General features: G+C 44.0%; 1 protein-coding gene across 22 annotated transcripts in view; it reads right to left on the reverse strand.

Moving 5' to 3' along the window:
- Window positions 1-16,773, reverse strand: part of LOC133127692 (CLIP-associating protein 2-like) — a 113,840-nt gene that overhangs the window by 73,977 nt on the left and 23,090 nt on the right. For 20 of the 22 annotated variants that reach the window (XM_061240874.1, XM_061240855.1, XM_061240957.1 and 17 more), the window contains exons 6-7: window positions 16,508-16,605; window positions 11,539-11,609 (exon numbers count right to left, since the gene is read on the reverse strand). In XM_061240874.1, the coding sequence (XP_061096858.1) occupies window positions 11,539-11,609; window positions 16,508-16,605 (169 nt within the window). Of the gene's footprint in view, window positions 1-6,579; window positions 6,689-11,538; window positions 11,610-14,826; window positions 15,011-16,507; window positions 16,606-16,773 lie in introns of those variants that run through there. The other 2 variants (XM_061240907.1, XM_061240897.1) reach the window with 2 other exon arrangements.

Raw genomic sequence — 16,773 nt, forward strand, 5'->3', positions numbered from 1 at the left:
AATGTGCGGTGTGATAAGAAGTGGTGGCTGACTGAATGAGCTTCGGAGGTGGGCCCATGCTCGACTATTGCAACAATGAGTGCTGATAAATACGTCTGGACATTCCAATTTGGGGAGAAAAAGCGTAACAAAACACATTTATCACACAAATATGGCATGTCATGTGTATGGATCATACATTTCGCAACTAACAAAACTGCAAAAATAAATATGTCATAATGAAATCATAACGGGCCGGAAACAGACCAGCTGGTCTTGAAAGCAGGTCATGCTACATAAAGCAGAATTCTGCAGGTGCTAAGATGACAGAAAACAGCAGTCCCTTTTCCTGAAGGTGATAATCACCCTGGGTTATCACTTTACATTACAAACCACTCTATGCAGCCTTTACGCTTCAAGCCCTTCATACAATTATCCAGGTTTCAAGTGACAGTTTCATACAGGTTCTGCCAAATACGTTTGAAGTACCATGGAATACGAGTGAGTAAGCTCTGCCAAGTAGCACACCCACAACAGGATATTTTATAGCACTGGTGTCAATGTGTATCTGTGTAATTGAGCTCCAATAATGACAACATTGGAGTTGATCAGTTGTTAATGCTGCCAGCTTGTGTTTCATGGCATTTTAACACATTATATGGCACCAGTGTAATTTGATAAAAGTCCATTAAAACTCTCTTTAACTTGGGATCTACAGGGGAAGTACAAAGGAAATGCCACCAGTATTTGTTCATTATACAGCATGAGACTGAGCATAATAATGCATCAATGAAAAAAAAAAAAAGTTCTAATCATTGTGTACAGCTACAGACACTTATAAGACAAAGAATGAAAAAGCACACCCAATAAAAGGTGAACAATAAGACTAAAAACATGAAGTAGGAAATCTCTGGCCAACTGCGCAAGGCATTAGGGGGTCTGCTTCATTTTCTGACCATGCTACTGACCATGCTACTGTGTCAAACCCTACCTGGACAACAGAAGTCTGATATCTATGTTCAAATTTTTTAACTGATTATTGGTCTACAGTGATCTGATGTAACATTTTTCTTTATAACAGTGGGATACAAACAGGTCATATAATAATCCAATCTACAGTGTTTTCCATAACAGCAACATAGCCTTTTGTCAAATGTCTACAAGGTGCACTACATCATTAGCTAACTAGCAGGCTAACTAGCAGCAAGCAATTCTAGTGTTTAAGCTAGAAAGCCAAGTAATAATGCTTTTAAGTTGCATTCGTGAGTGAGGGGAAGAGCAGGCAGCCTCGGAGCCAAACAATGGTTGCATATAAGGTTAAGTGAAGGAGGTAGTACTCATCCAAAGGGATGTTCAGTTGTCCTTCAGGACTCTGAACTTGGATTATGATTCATGAGTCATTTACTGTGCAGAGAGACAGGAAGTCAGACTTGTGGGCTGAAAATCCTTATCTTCCAGTCAGAGCTAGAAAAAGCATCGACAGACCGAGTTGAACTTGGCCGATAGATTCTGTTATTTTGGCAAACATTTCAGATCAGAACAACAGTAATTGAGCCCAATTCTGCTTTAAATGTACACACTTCACTTGTGTTATACTAATCCATATTTTTCAGGGGTTCAGCCTGATTGCCTGAAGGGTTCCAGGAATAATTTACAGTAATTTTCCCTAAATTGACTCAATTAGGGATTTCCTGTATTTCAGTCATGAAAAAATAATTTTCCATTGTGAAGTGCTGCGACCCATTTACAATGCCAATATGAAAATAACAATTTACTGATATACTGAATGGTTGTCTGGCAGTGGTATTTTACAAATACAGTCTTAAACATACTTTCTTCTACCTGATTTTCCTAGACTTGGGGCTGAAACTGCCAGCATACCTGGGATTTCAGCTCACATCGATTTCCTAAACACATCTTTGGCTGAGCTCAGCTACTGCTGACTATCTGGTCATATGTATAGTGGGTGAGAGGAAATGTGGAGCTGATCAATGCAAGGAAACCGGATACATGCTTGTTTTTTTTTTCCCACTGTTTTGACTGTTGAACTGGAGGGGCAACATCTATCACAATATATTAGTCTGCATGTGAAAGCATTTCATGTAACATACTAACATTGGCCATTCATTAGCATGTCATTCAAATTGCATTCTGTAACAGAACAATCCTGGTGACCAATGTCTAGGCAGCATCAGTACAGTTACTGCAGTTACTGTAATTGAACTGGGCTCAGGTTCTGCAGGAAGCAGTATGAAGCTGGGCTTGGGAGCAGTAGGGAGCTGTAGGGAGCGGTATGAAGCTGGGCTCGGGAGCTGTAGGGAGCTGTAGGGAGCGGTATGAAGCTGGGCTCGGGAGCTGTAGGGAGCTGTAGGGAGCGGTATGAAGCTGGGCTCGGGAGCTGTAGGGAGCTGTAGGGAGCGGTATGAAGCTGGGCTCGGGAGCTGTAGGGAGCTGTAGGGAGCGGTATGAAGCTGGGCTCAGCAGCTGTAGGGAGCTGTAGGGAGCTGTAGGGAGCTGTAGGGAGCGGTATGAAGCTGGGCTCAGGGGGCTGAAGGAAGCTGCATGAAGCTGGCGCTTTATGAAGCAGCTGCTGTTGGGTACTGTATAAGTACGGACAGGTCAAAAAGCCAGCACAGATTTTGGTGACCATGTTAAACCCCACTCATAACCACATTGTGAAATGCAATCATTAAAAATTCTGCACCCACATCACGTGCTCTGTCCATTACTGGGAGTAGCCTGTGAATCTCCCGTAGCTCATAAAACAAATCCTGTGAAAGATGTTTTTGTCATCCACCCGCGTGGAAGGGAGGCAATGAAACCGGAGCAAAGGAGCAGCATCAGCTTATCCTCATGCTGCACACATTCCACCAGGGGGAGGGCTAATCTATCAGCAGAGATGGCAGGTCCGTGTGTGTGTGTGTGTGTGTGTGTGTGTGTGTGTGTGTGTGTGTGCGTGCGTGCGTGCGTACGTGCATTTTGAGGGAACCATGCTCTCCTGTGAAAAGAGGGGGACAGAGAGAGAAGTAGAAAGGACAGAGAGACAGAGAGTAATGGCTGGACATAACGTGACATAAATTAGTGGGGAGTCACGCGAGTTTAAATCTCCCACTCTGAAATCCTAAACTGAAGGTTGGAGAGCCAGGAAAGCACTCCAGCCAAACAGAACACTCAATTGAGGTCATTTGAATGAAGCCACACTGTAGGCTACCTCAGCCTGCTCTCAGACCAACAGCCTGCGCTCAGAAAACAGGCAGAAGGAGCCATGAACCCAACGAGAGGAAAAACCTGTGCACTAGCAAAAATGTACAAAAATTAGGCTGTACAATACGGAGACTGAAATGGCAACTGGTATATCTATAGCACAATTACTGAGTTATAGATAATCTGCAGATAGGTAACATGCCCTAAGGATAGCCAAATATCCACAGCCACCTTTTCATTTTCGTTATTTTTCCCCAGTCACAATTTCCTGAGGTGGATCATAGATAATATCAACATCAAACAAAATCTCCCAGTCTGATCAAAGCTGGGTGTTCTGAAGATCAGGCCGGGCCAGGTTCCTGCTCTGTGAGCTCAGTGGTATGACTCTGGGTATAATGGTACTGCAGATATTGTCACCAAGCAGGCCCAGTGCCATATGCCCTATGCACTGTGTCTTATGCATTATGCCCTGTGCACTATTCCCTGAGCCTGGTGCCCTATGCACTGAGCGCTATGTACTGTGCCCTGTGTCTTGTGCATTGTATCCTATGCACTGTGGCCTTGCTGAGCCATGTGCCCTACGCCCTAAGCACTGCGCCCAGTATACTGGAGTACTACTCTGAATGACACAGAAATGTATCCAAGCTGCACAAACTGCCCTTTCTAGATGTTAGTCAGTGCTGACAGGCTCTCTCCTACTGAACGCTTCCTGCAGAGCATCAGACTGCAGCCCCAGGCCTCTGTGTCATGTGACTTCCCAATCTGACCTCTGCCCTCACTGCAGAATCCTGCGACAGCTCACTATCGCCATGGCCACAAAATGGAGCTGATTTTGTCATCCTGACTCCCCCTTTTTTATTCCCATTTGTCCCATTCCAGAACAAGTCAATAAAGAGTGACGGCAAAGAATTGCAATGTGTTACATCAGGGATGTGCAAGGGGGTGGAGCTTTGTGTATGGGTCGCAGGTATATCATCATTATTGCACTGTGCTTTTGCAATCCTCTCCCCCCAGTTTCACAGGGGAGGGGGGGCAGTGGGAGCAGTGAAGGACAACAAAGACATCCGTCGTCAGAGCGGGTCTACTAGCTGTTGGCAAGGACAACGCTGTTCAACAGAAACTCCAGTCAGCTTCCCCCATACCCAGGAAAAACACTGCCAAGCAAGCTGCTGTCCAAATATTCCCTCAGTCCAATCTTTCTACTGAACTGTCCTAGTAAATATTCCCTTTCTCCATCTCTCCCAGTCTTTCTACTGAGCAGTCCTAGTCAATATTCACTTTCTCCATCTCTCCCAGTCTTTCTACTGAGCAGTCCTAGTCAATATTCACTTTCTCCATCTCTCCCCGCCTTTCCTCTGAATTGTCCTAGTAAACTCTCACTTGGCTCCTGTATGGTTATAGAGCCAAAAGCAATGAGGCAGAACCTATAATGACACAGATCTGCACCTCTTACAGCTTAAGTTACTTCACCAGAACCTCCTGTCTAACACGGAGCCCCTGTTTCCTAAGAGATGGCACAGAAAGCCATTAACCCAAATCCCTCCAGTGCAAACAGTCGGAAAGAATGAAAAGCCTTTTCTGTCATCACAGTGCCGCTCATTTCAGCTTCCATAAAGGCTGCCCTGCCTGTGTTACTGAGACGGGTCCAATACAAACCCTGCCAAGCGCCATCCCAAACTTACATCTCACAGTGCCACAACACTGTGTATGAAATGTTTCTGATATTTCACATTATAGCTCAGCTCAGACATGGGTGAGCTTCACACGGAATGCCATTAAACCAGGGGTGCACAGGATGTAATACATTTTATATATTATTATTATTCTCATTGGCCTCCACTGGCTTCCTATTGCCGCACGCATCCGTTTCAACGCCCTAGAGTTGGCATTTCAGGCTGCTAAGGGGAGTGCCCCACCTTACATACAATCCCTGATCACTCCCTACTCCCCAGCTAGACCACTCCGGTCTGCCAGCTCTGGTCGCCTTACGGTTCTCTCTCCACGTGCACCTGGCGGTCGAGCTGCACGTTCACGCCTGTTTTCCGTTCTGGTTCCTCAGTGGTGGAATGACTTGCCTACCATTGTCAGAACAGCAGAATCCCTCCCCCTATTTCGACGCAGACTCAAAACCCACCTTTTCAAACTCTACCTTAGTCCTTCCTCCTGATTTCCCCTGCCCCTCCTTTCTGATATCCCTATCCTTGTCTAACCCCCCCCCAAAAAAAATGCACTTATGATGACAACTATGTTTAGAACAGCATTTCATGTGTATTTTGCTAGTTTCTGGATGTGATGCTTTGACTTATGGTAGAACCTATGCACTTGTAAGTCGCTTTGGATTAAAAGCGTCTGCCAAATGACTAAAATGTAAATGTAAATGTATTATTAAAGATTTTACTGTGATCCAGCACCAGAGTACTATATAAAACTGTCATAAAACTAAAATGTAATTGGTTGGAACAAAAACCAGCACGCAGAACGGACCTCCAGGACCGCAATTCTGCACCCCTGCATTAAACACTGAGAACCTGTTCCCATTTATTCCCCAATACCCAGAACCTGTTCCCGTATCTGTTCCTCAACACTCAGAACCTATTCCCTTGTCTGTTCCCCTACACTCAGAACCTGTTCCCCGGTCTGTTCCCCTCCACTCAGAACCTGTTCCCTGGTCTGTTCCCCTACACTCAGAACCTGTTCCCGTATCCCTTCCCCTACACTCAGGACCTGTTCCCATATCTGTTCCCTTACACTCAGAACCTGTTCCCCTGTCTGTTCCCCTACACTCAGAACCTGTTCCCGTATCTGTTCCCCTACACTCAGAACCTGTTCCCATTTATTCCCCAATACCCAGAACCTGTTCTGGTATCTGTTCCCCTACACTCAGAATCTGTTCCCCCATCTGCCCCCCTGCACTCAGAACCTGTTCCCGTATTTGTTCCCCTACACTCAAAACCTGTTCTCCTGTCTGTACCCCTGTCTGTTCCCACTCTCCCCAAAGCCTGCTGGAATGTGGAGGCATTCTCAGAGTCTCTAATTAGGAGCTATGAATATAATTCACATGCTGCTGAGTGTTCACACTCCTGAAGCACTCTGACTCCACACCATACGTCATTATTCCTCTGTAGCCAGCCATTCCCAAAAACACTGCGATGCCCCATTAAGCCTGTAATACACTCCTGCTCCCAGGCATGTATGAACACACACACGCACGCACGCACGCGTTCAAAGATGCTCACACAGACGAACGTTCACAATACCACAGTGCAGGTTCTGCAGAAGTCCACAATGCAGCGCAGAAGACTGAGGACTAATGTCCTTAAGATGGGATCATGTAATAAAAATCTTCAAGCATAAAGGCTTTCTGCAATAGCAAAAAGATATGCTAAAAGCACTCACCCTCTCCGTCACTCCCCACAGACATGACTTTAGCCCGTCACAGAGGCAGGATCTTTAGGCAGGCTGGCTGAGACAACAAACGCGTACGTCTCTGCTTCTCGCTCTGTCCCTCTCTTCTCCTCTCCCCCCCGCAGAGGCAGCGCTCTCTCGCTCTCCCCCTCTCCCCCTCTCTCTGGTCTCTGCACAGCAATTGGCAATGGCGACTTCAAAATAAAAGCCCCACTAAAAGCGGAAGGCGCCCCACGGCACAAACCCTTCAGAATAAATAAACATGCAATCTCTGCCTCCTTCTACTCGTTTCTCGAACGGGTTTAATTGAAAAATGAATGGAGAACGTTCCTTCACTTTTCGTTAATGCTGGGCCATGCTTTATAAATAGACACGTGCGTCGCATGCACACACCCTGACCCACAAACACAAGTGCACACACATTCGAATGCACAACATTCTGAGGTGTTGAAAATCTCACACATATTCTTAGGTGGGTTTATGCCGGGGTTGTGGGGATATGGTGACACTTGGTACACTGGCCGGTGCTATGCTCCCCATCAGGGTCTGCCTTCGGCATCAGGCAGAGTCAGACACGCTAAGGAAAAGAGCCCTTTGTTCACTGGGTCAGAAGACTGGGCCATTAGCCAGAACAGAACTGTGGGGGCGGGGAGGGGACAAGCCCAAGCCCAATCAAGGAAGAGAGAGTGAATGATAACCTGTGAGACCCGGTATTGCAAAAATGCTACATTTATTTTCAGGCACTTTAGAGACAGAATGTTTGCCAAATGTCACCTGCTCTCAGTCATATTGAACCCAAACGTATTTTGGGTTTTAGAAACTAATCAAAGCAGAAAGTTCCCTCTACTCCAGATATCAAGGGAGTTGTGTCCTATTTTATTTTGAGTGCCACCACACCATGTTTTTGACAAAAATGGCTTCAAAGTTTCATTGCGAGAGTTACACTGGCAATCGGTAGGCTGGCAGACTCCGGGGCTATAACTTGCCATCTCATGTACAGTATTACATTTACATTATTGGCATTTGGCAGACGCTCTTATCCAGAGCGACGTACAGTTGATTAGACTAAGCAGGAGACAATCCTCCCCTGGATTGATGCAGGGTTAAGGGACTTGCTCAAGGGCCCAACGGCTGTGCGGATCTTATTGTGGCTACACCGGGATTAGAACCACCGACCTTGGGTGTCCCAGTCATTTACCTTAATCACTACCACTAACCACTAAAACTATTTTTCCACTACATTTACTCTTGACATTAAGACTTACAGACCATGTGTCAGGCTTCAGAACAATAGAACGAGTAGCAAACTCTAAGTGTTTCCAATAAAAGTCTTTATTGGTAAACAAGCAGGCAAGGATCAGAAGTTGGCAAACAGGGTAAATGTTGAAGATTACACAGTTCAAAGTCAAAAGTCCGGGCAAGAGTTCGGTAACAATGCAGACAGATACAACCAAGGAGATCCGAAACGTAATCGCGGTCACAGAAAGAAGATAATAAGGCAATCCAAACAGGCAGACAAACAGAAACAAAATCTAAAGACATAAACTGGCAATCCAAAAACATTGGGTCAAACACAACCAGAAGGAGGGCAAAAACACACAGCCAGGCAAAAATATGCAGCCAGGTCAATACACAGACAGATCAGACAGGACAAAAAAACTGGAAAGAATGGTGGGAGCACATTACAATCTGGCAAAGAATTTACAAAACAAGACAGACAGATAATAATAGACAGATAATGAGGGGGAAATAATAATCAGGTGAGCACAATAACAAGGAAGTGAAGACATGTAAAACTAATGACTGACAATGAAGGAACAGAAAACAGACTACGGAAAGCATGAAGGGTAACAAAAGGCAAACGCTGGGCACTTATACAGAAAACACAGATCATGGCCCCATGAAAGCAAGTATATTAACATGTATTATTAACAAGAATAAAGCTGATAATTGTTTATGATTGGTGAATGGCGACAAGCTGGCTAGCCTCCAAACAATGCCACTCTTACTTTTACTTCGCCATCTTGTGTATAAAACCTTAAACCTAAAAAACATCCATCCATCCATCCATTATCTGAACCCACTTATCCTGATCAGGGTCGCAGGGGGGCTGGAGCCTATCCCAGCATACATTGGGCGAAAGGCAGGAATACACCCTGGACAGGTCGCCAGTCCATCGCAGGGCACACACACCATTCACTCACACACTCATACCTACGGGCAATTTAGACTCTCCAATCAGCCTAACGTGCATGTCTTTGGACTGTGGGAGGAAACCGGAGTACCCGGAGGAAACCCACGCAGACACGGGGAGAACATGCAAACTCCGCACAGAGAGGCCCCGGCCGACGGGGATTCGAACCCAGGACCTCCTTGCTGTGAGGCGGCAGTGCTACCCACTGCACCATCCGTGCCGCCCCTAAAAAACATTTTACTCTGAATTTGGCATGAAGATGCAAATTATGAAAGCCAAGATATTGTTCTATAAAATCAAGATGAAAGCCTAAAACAGCACAAAACAAACATTTTTACATCAATTTATGTGAAATTGACCAGTGTGACTTACAAGTGATAACAAGTCACAAACATCAGTTGTATATTTTGAACAATATTTCTCAGTTCCTTAAGCCCTATACTGTATTTTAGCAACATACTGTATTTAGAAGAGTACATTATTTTGGTTTCAGTTAATACATGTATAATTCACTCAAATTGGACATGCATATACATATCATCTGCCCACATTCTACTTACAAAGGTATAACGTACCCACATTATACATGCACAGGTATAATTGCCCTACAATGCACATAGAGGTATGACAACATAATAACTTAATACTTTCCTTTGGTAGCACTGGACAGGGGACTGAAGTTCATAGGAATAGGCTTTTGTAAGCCATTAAATGGCTAATGGGGAAGATATGACACCACAACAGGAGGCAGGTCCATGCAACGTATTCAAGACAAAAGCAACTACAAAGAAACCTGTACAAAAGTAATGTACAAATACAAAGGGCAAAAGGAAAAAAGGAAGAGCGACATTTTGGTCATTTTCTTTTTTTCCAACAAAATTTTCGCAGCAACACTCAACTTCCAAACACTCAATAACAGTGGTCCCAAGGAGACAGACATGACAGAGCACTGTGATCTGCACTGGACTAAGGGTAGGAGGGGATTAACTAATTGCATAATTATTCCATTTGGCTTCCCCCTGCTCATATTCAGATTTGCTCATTGTCTTGTGAGTTGGCTTCAGTAGCGGCCGTACAAGCAGTGGGCTGTACACGATCCTCTATTCAGGTCATGGATCTGTCTGAGGGACATTTTCACTAGGAGTCCCAGTGCCAAGTGGGCCTGGGGCAGCATTGGACTCAATAGCCCACGATTCCCACTGGTGTAATTCCAGAGGATGTCTGTTAGATAGCTCTGTATGGTCACCTGCACCAGACGCATGGGTCACGTGACTTTCCCTTTCTCTCATCTCTCACAAACAAAGACTAAACAGCTAACAATGCAATGTATATACCACAACAGAGAGAGAAATAAGAATCTCTCTAAATGATCCATTAATTTTCCCAAAATAACATCAACCAGCATGATGCCGCATGCAAATATTCCCATGCCTGATGATGGGTTTTCCACAGTTTTCTATGTTCTGAGCGTAACCCTCAAATATAGAACAGGGACAAATCTTTAAAAAAAATTTGTTCCAGTGCCACTCTGGGAATAGAATAACTCATTTTTGGCCCTGCTAGGTGTACTCCTGCCCATATGGTAGAACTGGGCCTGAAGCTCGGGAAGGTGACATCACTGGAGCCCTTAGACAGCACTTCTCCACCTTCCATATCCACCAATGACAAAGCCTCAATGAACAAGCCCTACATAACCCACACCCACATCTGGGAGATGTAACCCACACCTTGAATGATTACTCTCCACATAACCTTCACCAAGAATAGCATCTTGACACATTACAGATACCTGGGACAGCTACTTTTCACACACACTACTGTTCGAAAGTTTCGAATCACTGAGAATATTTTATGCTTTTGAAATAAATTGGTGCTGTTATTAACTAAGGTAGCATTAAGTTGATCAAGAATACAACCAAGACATTGAGCAAACTGGATCTAATCAGGGCAGAAAGAAGTGGAAAGCCTTGATGTGGAACTGCACAAACGGACAAGTACATCAGAGTCTCTAGTTTGAGAAACAGATGCCTCAAAGGTCCTCTGGCAGTTGCTTTGAACAGCATTCCGGAGACGTCTCTTCACTGTTGCAGATGAAAGTGATGTCTGGCGGGTACTGTTCAATGAAGGTGCCAACTGAGGACCATGTTCCACATGGGAACCGATTATAAAAATGGGAAAACCCAGAGTATCAATAAGGTCTGAAGTTATCGGTTCTGCTATCTTATCTGGAGAAATTATGAAGTGAGATTTCATCACGCCAAATATGATTTTCGGGGAATTTATAGAAACACTGTGAACATAATCTTGGTGCTTTATCTTTCTGACCCGGTTTAAGAGATTTTAAGGCATGGATTCACAAAAATGAGTGCAAACCTTGTTAGCCCATATCTCCTAGATTAGCAATCTGAGAAAAGTGTACTTTCAATTCCAGGGGTTTCTTATAAGGCTAAATCAGCATGCTAAATCTCATTAAATCTGTGATGATGTGGTCAAAATCGAATTGACATGGAATTACCCTGTACTAGATAGTGTAGCAACTGAAAGAAAGATATTTTTAGCAGTGATTCTGAACGTTTGAACGATAGTATCTCCCATACAGTAAATCACAATGGCATCCCAGACAAGGCAGCATCATTCCCGCCTGGAGAATACGGCCAACAGAAGACTCATAAAACAATTCCCTTCTGCACCAGAGCCTCCCAGAAAAGCTGCAGAACTGGGTGGCTCATGAAAATGTAAATCTGAAGCAGGCTTACCTGGATTGAGGCTAAGGGCCATGTTTCCCGAGTTCAGCGCCTCATCAAACTTGCTGTATATTGTCTGCAGCCTAAAAGAGAGCAACCAGAGAAGACAAAATTAATATACACACTTTAAAATGCAACAAGTCATTCAGCCAGAGCACTCTAAAGAACATATAATACGGAAAAAGACATTGTCACATCCAGATAAAGCATATTATCATATACAGTACACAGAACACAGAACACCTTCCCCACTGGTGGAGTAAATATGCCTTTTCTTTGGTTTAGAAAACTGTAAAGAGACTTGCATTTCAGGACTATTCAAGTAATGGTGTTGCAACAACAAAGTCAGATACAGTAAAGCCGAAAGGAGACTGTTCAGCTCTGGTTTTTTTGGGACTGGGAAACGCATCACTGATCAGGCAGTTTATTGGGTTAGCCAGCTGAGGCCATCTAGGCTATCTCAGGCTACATGATACTAACACACCTTTACAATAAGTATGCAATATTCATTCCATTAGGTCATATGAAATGATGACTAATTTCAAGCAAAGGTTGATTTACAAAGGAAACACAAAAACGTTTGCTCTATTGCAAGTCATTTGCGGTCGCTGATACCAACAAATTAACGACTGATTTACTAGGACCGTTACTAATTACGCAGTCAAATAAATGAAACGCCCTGATTCGCAATTTTGTGATAGGGACCACCCATAAAACATCAGAAATATGGTATGCTTACACGTCCAGATTACAAGGCGCTGAGAAATGGGTATGGAGCTACCACAAGAAAATGAATCTTTCCAGATTAGGAAATGTGCTGTAGGTAGGTAGCCAAATGGTCAATGGTCATGGGATGTAGCTGCTTTGTATTGTATTGGATATTATATTGTTGTACTCAGGGTATTCTAGCTGCAAACCATGGTCTGCTAGTTCGTAAATTGATGTATTCTTCAAGGGTTCCGATTGTATTTGTATGGTCACGCTAGGACTCAGAACCGTACTGTCCTCTAGGATCCCCTTCACACTTGTTCCTGTGCTCGATCTGCACTTCGTTGTACGTCGCTCTGGATAAGAGCGTCTGCTACATGCTTTGTAATGTAATGTAATAATGCGTCATGCCATTTTACAGCATAGGATTACAATGGCAACAAAGAGGGAAAACTTTGGCGTGACATCGCATACAAAATGCATTCTTGTATGGACACTAGAGGATGTGAAGATAAGATAACACAATGTTTTACGAATGTAAAAACGCATGTGGTGGTCGAACTAAGGAAATAATATTAACACTGATAGAACAGGTGGAAAAATCCCTGCAAAGAAAGTGGAGGGTGTGTGAAAAACACTAATGGACAGGAGAAGGTAAAATTATTCACAATTCATTATCCTAATGAACGCATATGCAGAACAGTTCAGAACTGCATTTTTATACTGACTGCTAGCTGACTTTAATAGAAGTCTTGCATCGTTCAGAAGACAATTTCATACACTATTTCATCTGAAAATACATTAGAAAAGATTAGTAGAAATCATGTCTCCTTTCCGCTCATCCCCACTACCTCAGGCTGCAGTGGATGCACGTAGCCTACAGCTGAGGACCCTACACCTGACATCATTCATCTGGGCTGCAGGCTATATTGGCGCATAAAAAAATACCGCCAGCTTTCATGAGTTCTAAAACAGAGCAAAGCAGGAAGTAACATTTAATGCGTGCTTTACTAAATCAGACGAAACACTTAATTTGTCTAATTCAAATAATATCCAACCTGTTTTAGCACCTTCGCTCCAGGTAAACATATGCATCAACATATTTACATATTTATTTATCATCAATAGGAAAGTCACAGTGACCCTGTCCCTGCAAATTACAGCCGAACAGCAACTTTGACCCATTGCGACCGTTTAGCAAACACTTCGATATTGAGACCTTTGCAGCTGTTTTTACGTCTGAAAAACACTCGCAGTCCTTTAGAAAATCTTGCCCTAAGTGTATATTTATTAGTTCTTTCCGTCCCTGAGTACAGATCCAGTTGAGCATTTATTTCTTAGGTAGCCAAATGGTGAAGAGTCCAGAATAGCATGATCTATCAAAAACTCACATTTTCATCAACCCACAATATTTTATAATTCAGTATGCCATTCAAGCACCCTTCACACCAGCAAAGACATATGGATTTTAACAGCCACCTTCTCAACAGCCAGTTCCAAAAAACAAAGTGTAATTTGGGTCTCATGGCATTCATATGCTGTTGTCCTGACATATTAGGCAATGTAAATCACATCAATAGAGCTATCAATATAGGACAATTTTACAGGATGCACGGTGATCTGTAATTTTAATAGATGGCTAATTTTTGGTTTTGCATGATTGTGGGCACACATTTTGAAATATTCTGAAAAGGCCATGTCATCAAACATAGATAATATCAAAATTAACTAAATTCAATGCAACTCCCTGAGATTAACTCTTGGTTAATGACAACATTTGGCTTATGATAACAATGAATTTCAGGAGTGCATTAATTTATCCTTGGTTTCAGTATCGGGCAGTTTTTGCACCTTTTTTTACCTTTTCTGGTAAAAAAAAGGTTTTGTCTCTGTTGATTCATTATTAATGACGAGGTAGTCTTTCCAAATTAATGATGAAAATACAGAGGTGTCTCATCTCTGGTCACTCTCTTCCAAAAGAGAAATTATAGATTATTTGGCATGCCATTTATAGCCTGTAATTAATCAACATAGTGGCGTTCCCCTTTTATATTATTACTGTTTAAGAGCTTGCACCAGCATTGGCACACACTGACAAGAGAATGCTGGACATTGGAATCGGCTAAGACTGGTGGTGCAGCCTTAGTATGCATATACACCATTGTATTCATACTACAGGAAGGATGAAAGACAACCTTTTCGAAACTGCTTATGGGTAAAATTCTCAATCCTGTACCCACATTCATAAAAAACAGAGAAAAGAATGATTACATTAAAGTATATGTGTCCTGTACCTAAGCAACCTGCAAATTGTCACTATGGCAGTGGGAAGGACTGGAGAGGGCGAATATTTTAATTCACCCCCTCCTGCGATATCAAGCAGTCCGTCAGCGACGTCGCATTTGCTTAGAATGTGGAGCCAGAACGCCACTGCCGCACACACCCCCAGCACATAAAGTTCTCTCTGGAAAAGCGCCATCCTCGCTCAAACGCTATGAGAATCAGCGCCTGGAATACACAATCCCCCAACTGAAGCCCTCCCCCTGTTTAAAGACACGACTGAAACCTAGAGAGGGAATAAAAGCAACACACCTTCCCAGCCCCCCTCTGTAAAGCAGGCTGAATACCGCGATCCTCAAAAGCGCCTGCGACAATCAGTCGGCACGCACGGTCACTCCCTCCACGGTTGGCATGGATTGGGGTGCTCCGGTGGCCATTTCCCCACACGTAGCGGTGCAGCGGAGAAACGGCTGGCAGACGTGCGCTCCCTTCCTCACTCCCCGTCCGCCGCGCAGAAAAGGGTTAATGTCTGCAACGTGCGTGTGCGCGTGCTCGCGTCTGTGTGTGTGCGATGTCAGCTTCTGCGGCTCGGCTGTGCATGACAGAGCAGGGCTTTATTCCCCTTTATGTAACCTCCCGACTGAAGTGCGCGCGCGGTTGTGTGGGCACGCGCAAGTGCGCGTGCACCAGCTGCAGCAAATCTCATTCAGGAAGAGGGGAGCTAGAGGGCAGTCGGCTGTTCTGTGGAGAAGAAAAAACGCCCCCCCCCCCCCCCCCATTCTCTCGCCCTCAGTCTCTCTCTGCATTCTGAAAAATGACAGCTCGACTGTTGCCCTTGCTCTGAGTGCATGTGTATGTGGTGTGCACGCACTCAGAGTCTGTTTGTGTTTACTTGTAATTAGGTTGCATAATGGCAGCATAATCTGCCAGCAAGGGCAATCCACGGGAGACTACGGAACATAAAACCAATGTGGATCCACACTGCAGGCTCACAGGAGAACTTTGCAGAAAATAAAAAATCTCCTCAATTCCCCACTCACAATTGCATGAAGGTCCATATCAGACCAGTATGCATATTAAACCAACAGTTGAGAAGACGAGCCCCAGGTTTCTGGCCACATTCAGAATGTTACACACCAACGAGGAGTCACCCAAGTGCTTCAGTCAGCAGTATTGAACAGCAGACCCAAAAGCCTGGCTCCTGCCCATATCAGAGGAACTCCCGACTCGTCACAAGGCGGGTATAGGTTTTTTAGACTGAAATCTAATCAGGGGAGCTTCTTGGCTCCAACCACTGAGTATTGGCAGACCAGCGAATACTGCTTATGCTCCAATTACTAAAAAATACCGAAACTGACTTCTGGAATTAAATCAGGTCTTAACCTAATCTTTAGGTATACTGATCACCTTATGTTTTTTATGCAAACATAAAAAGGAAGAGTAGTTACCGCTCAATTCAAGGAGTCCATTAACACAGAAATTGGTCCCCCCTCCCCCACATAATGGGTGGCTCTTTTGGTGGTTGTAGATATCTTTCTCTTCTATCCATCTACCATTACACCTTGGTTTCTCTTTTGGGGTTCAAGTCTGGTGTTTGTTCTTCTGCTACTCTGTAAAGTGTCTTTGTAAGTCTTCTGCAAAAAGCACTATACAAATAAAATACATTTGAATTTAAATATTTAATAATTATTTAAATTACTACCAGACCATTATGGGGATGAGGAGGTGGAGATGGAAGGGGGGATGCCATTATTGCAGCATGTAGCCTAGTGGCTAATGTACATGACGGGGAAGGTTGCTGGTTCAAGCCTCAGCGTAGCCAAAATAACATCTGCTCTTGAGCAAGGCCCTTAACTCGGCATTGCTCCAAGGGGGATTTGTCCCCTGCTTAGTCTCTGTCTTAGTCACTTCTGATAAAAGCGTCAGCTAAATAACTGGAATGTAATATAATGGATGGGCTGGGGATTGGGACAGGGATGGGTCACTGACTCACCGTGCGCTCGGCAGGTCCCTTTTTCCCAGGTCAGCTCTCACCCTCTCCCCTACATACCGATACACATCCACAAGAGTTGTTGTAGCAGTTTCTCGAACCTGTGATGAGCAGTAAACAAACAAAAAAATGTGTTTAACAAATATCACTCACCAGAAGGACCCCAGAGTCAGGTATTACATTACATAATAAAATGTATAGCAGACTCTTTTATTCAAAGCAATGTACAAAACAGTGCAATCACGGTCATACAACCAACAACCGAACAG

The sequence above is a fragment of the Conger conger genome, chromosome 1 (assembly GCF_963514075.1).
Source record: "Conger conger chromosome 1, fConCon1.1, whole genome shotgun sequence".
Lineage (NCBI taxonomy): Eukaryota > Metazoa > Chordata > Actinopteri > Anguilliformes > Congridae > Conger > Conger conger.